General features: G+C 45.9%; 1 protein-coding gene across 1 annotated transcript; it reads right to left on the bottom strand.

Moving 5' to 3' along the window:
• Nucleotides 1-1443: 1443 nt before the first annotated feature.
• On the bottom strand, nt 1444-2757 carry LOC121939627 (junction-mediating and -regulatory protein-like; the record flags this gene model as incomplete). The annotated part of the gene is made up of 1 exon (XM_042482626.1): nt 1444-2757. A coding segment is annotated over exon 1 (852 nt), but the record flags the coding sequence as incomplete, so codon positions are not given.
• Nucleotides 2758-3067: the final 310 nt, after the last annotated feature.

Here is a 3067-nt window from a genome sequence, read left to right as displayed (position 1 = left end):
AAAGCCATGTACACAGCTCTGCTATACTGGCAATGGAAAACACAGTCTATAGCCTATTTCTACATGGGTTGACACACACTAATTTTGGTGGAAAGGGGGTATAAGTCTTACACTGATTATGTATAAGTACCTCATAAAACTCCACTTCTAAAAATATGAACTATCACATTCAGTACATTTTGCTGATACATGCTTTAGAGTAAGGTTTTTAATGCAGAACTTGTACTGGAGTGTTTTACAGTGTATACAGTATTTTTACTTAAATAAAGGATCTGAATACTTCTTTGCTTCTCATTTTTCCTTACAGACATGAAAGAAAATATTTGTTTGCTTCTTACATACTTGTGGGACTAAACACATGTCCTCAGCTGTCTGGACCAACACAGAAACAATCACAACAGCTGTGGTGACACATCATTTCTCTAACTCCACCTCTAATTGTTCTCCTCTCTTTTTTCTGTGTGACTCAAAACTGTTCAGCCAACTAGAGTGAGCAGTCTGGCCAGACCAGATCATATTACAAGGCCTGAGAACGTGCAGCAACAGATGGTAGATCACAGGGGGGACAAAGGAAGAGGAGGAGAATAAGCAGACCATGAGGCACAATTATACTCTGAACACTACATGTTCTTTGGAAGTCTGTGGTTGTCCTAAAAATGCTATCCCATGTAATATAATGCTGATTTAAGAGTGTCAGTCAGAGATACATGACTTGCTTTGCTAGGGGGCTAATTTTGGAGAAATTACAGGAGGCCAGGGACCAGTAGCAACAGCCACACACATGTTTCTAGGAATTTAGTACATTTCTAGGATTTGAACACGTCTCTAGGACTCTAGGACAATGCTAGGATTATCAGATGCTTTGTGGATAATAGAATGTTTCTAGATTTTACAACATTTCTAGGATTTTAGGACTTCTCAAGAATTTTACGTTTCTGCGATTTTTGGACATGTAGGATTTTGAGACTATGATATGAGATTATGATAGGATTTTGAGACATTTTGTATGATTTTAGGAGGTATCTAGGATTTAACAAAGTTTCTTGGATTTTATGATGTTTCTAGGGTTTTAGGACATAACTAAGATTTTTTTTTTTCAAATTTCTAGGATTTTAGGGCATTGTTAGGATTTTACTGTGCTTCTAGGACTTTGGAACATTTTTAGGATTTTCGGACATTTATAGGATGCTATTTTGATGCTGCTCTGAACACTTTGGCACCCTTTCTATACATAAAGTTAAAAAAAAATCCAGTGTGTATCACTTTATTTTTATTAGGAATTCAAAAATGGTTTGAGGGCCACCAAGTACCCTATCATAGGGGCCAGATGTGGCCCGCGGGCCGTAAGTTGAGTACCACTGGCATAAAATGGGTTTTTGTAAAGTACCAAAAGATTAACATCAAACCTGCATCTCATTAAAAACGACATGGAAGTGAGCTCACCTCTTGCATGCGCCTCTTGGCCCTCTCCAGAGCATCTTCATAGCCTTTCTGCCTCAGCTCGCTCAGACTCTCGTAGTACTCCTCCGTGTCCTCGCTCTCGGAGAAAAGCACCTGCGACAGAATCTTCCAGCCGCAGGTGTCCAGGGCATGACCCAAGTACACCTGCAGCTGGTAGCACAGGGCGTCCGTCTCCCGCTGCGACACCCCCGGGGCACCGAACAGCACCGACCACACACCAGACTGCTCCTCTGGGAAGGAGGGCAAACACGGCTCCAAGTCCGAGTTGACGGCGCACAGCTGGAGGTGGGCTGCCCTCAGGTCCTGGAAGGAGAACAGCCCGGCCCAGCTGAAGTCCTCACGGCCGCTGCTCTCACCGTCCCCCGGTTCTGGATCATCCGGAGAGAGCGGGACATCCACCGGGTCTAGGATCTCGATATCTATCACTTTTGGTGTCACAATGTCCCAGGAGCCTAATGTGGGGCAGACACACTCGGTTGTCTTTGAACTACCGAGTTTTTTGTCCCCGAGTACAGCCTTTGTTTTTCCTTTAGGGACCGAGTGAGGTCTAACTTTACCCGTCTGTCCATCCTTCTTCGTCGCGACAAGACTTTTTGTGCGCGTTTCAGCCACGGAGGCACCGGGCGAAGGCAGCAAAGCAGCGTCGAGGAGCGGCTCCAGGAGGAAAGTGGTCCGTCTCTGCACGGTTCTGTTGTGGCAGGTTATGGCGAACTTTCCCTCGATGTCGTTCCAGGCCACGATAAAGACAAATTTATGCCTTTCTTTTTCGTCGAAGACTCTGGGTCGGACGGACACCCACCCGGACTCCAAGTTGTCCTCCATAGTGAATGACATCTCATCCAGCCAGTACAAAAAAACACAGGATTAACGTTAGCTAAAAAATAAATATACACCGAGGCTAACGGCTACTGCTAGCTACCAGTTAGCTCCCGTTAGCTTGAAAAGTAAGATTTGGCGCAGCTGAAGCGAAAAAAACGACGAGCTAAATTAGGAGGTGAAACAAAGGCTGCCCGGCTTTGTTTACCCGCTGCCAGATGCGTGCGCGCTGGAGAAAGCCCAGCTAACGTCGTTGTCCCTCCAGACGGTCGGATTTGGGATCCAGACATGAAGAAGTTCACGCGGCCAGATGCGCTCGGACACTGCGGCGCAAACGACGGAGGAGATCTGACTTCATCATGTCGGCTGTCATGACACCTGCCCGCTTACCTGCTGGAGCTCAGGGATGATACACCGTGACTGTGTCGCTCTTTGTCCGCTCACACACAATGCGGCCGCGCGGATCGGGCTCTCCGTGTCACGTGTGAGCTTCTGTTTACAAGCAGGCAGGTGCGTGCGTGTTAAAATCCGGGGAGGGATTTAACTGGTGCACCCCCCCTCCCCAACCCCCACGGTGAGCCGTTCAGGTTCATGGTGAGAGTCGGAAAAACTATAGGAAGTACAAGCACACAGAGCTTTTATTTTCAAGATTCAAGATTCAAGATTCAAAGTGTTTATTGTCATATGCACAGTATGGAAACATGTTTCCCTGTACAATGAAATTCTTACTTTGCTGTCCACAGAATGCCTAACGTGTAGCAAATATAAAAGAAATATGAAATAGAAATTT

The sequence above is a fragment of the Plectropomus leopardus genome, unplaced genomic scaffold (genome assembly GCF_008729295.1).
Source record: "Plectropomus leopardus isolate mb unplaced genomic scaffold, YSFRI_Pleo_2.0 unplaced_scaffold5341, whole genome shotgun sequence".
Classification (NCBI taxonomy): domain Eukaryota; kingdom Metazoa; phylum Chordata; class Actinopteri; order Perciformes; family Serranidae; genus Plectropomus; species Plectropomus leopardus.
This window is presented reverse-complemented; position numbering and strand designations above follow the sequence as displayed.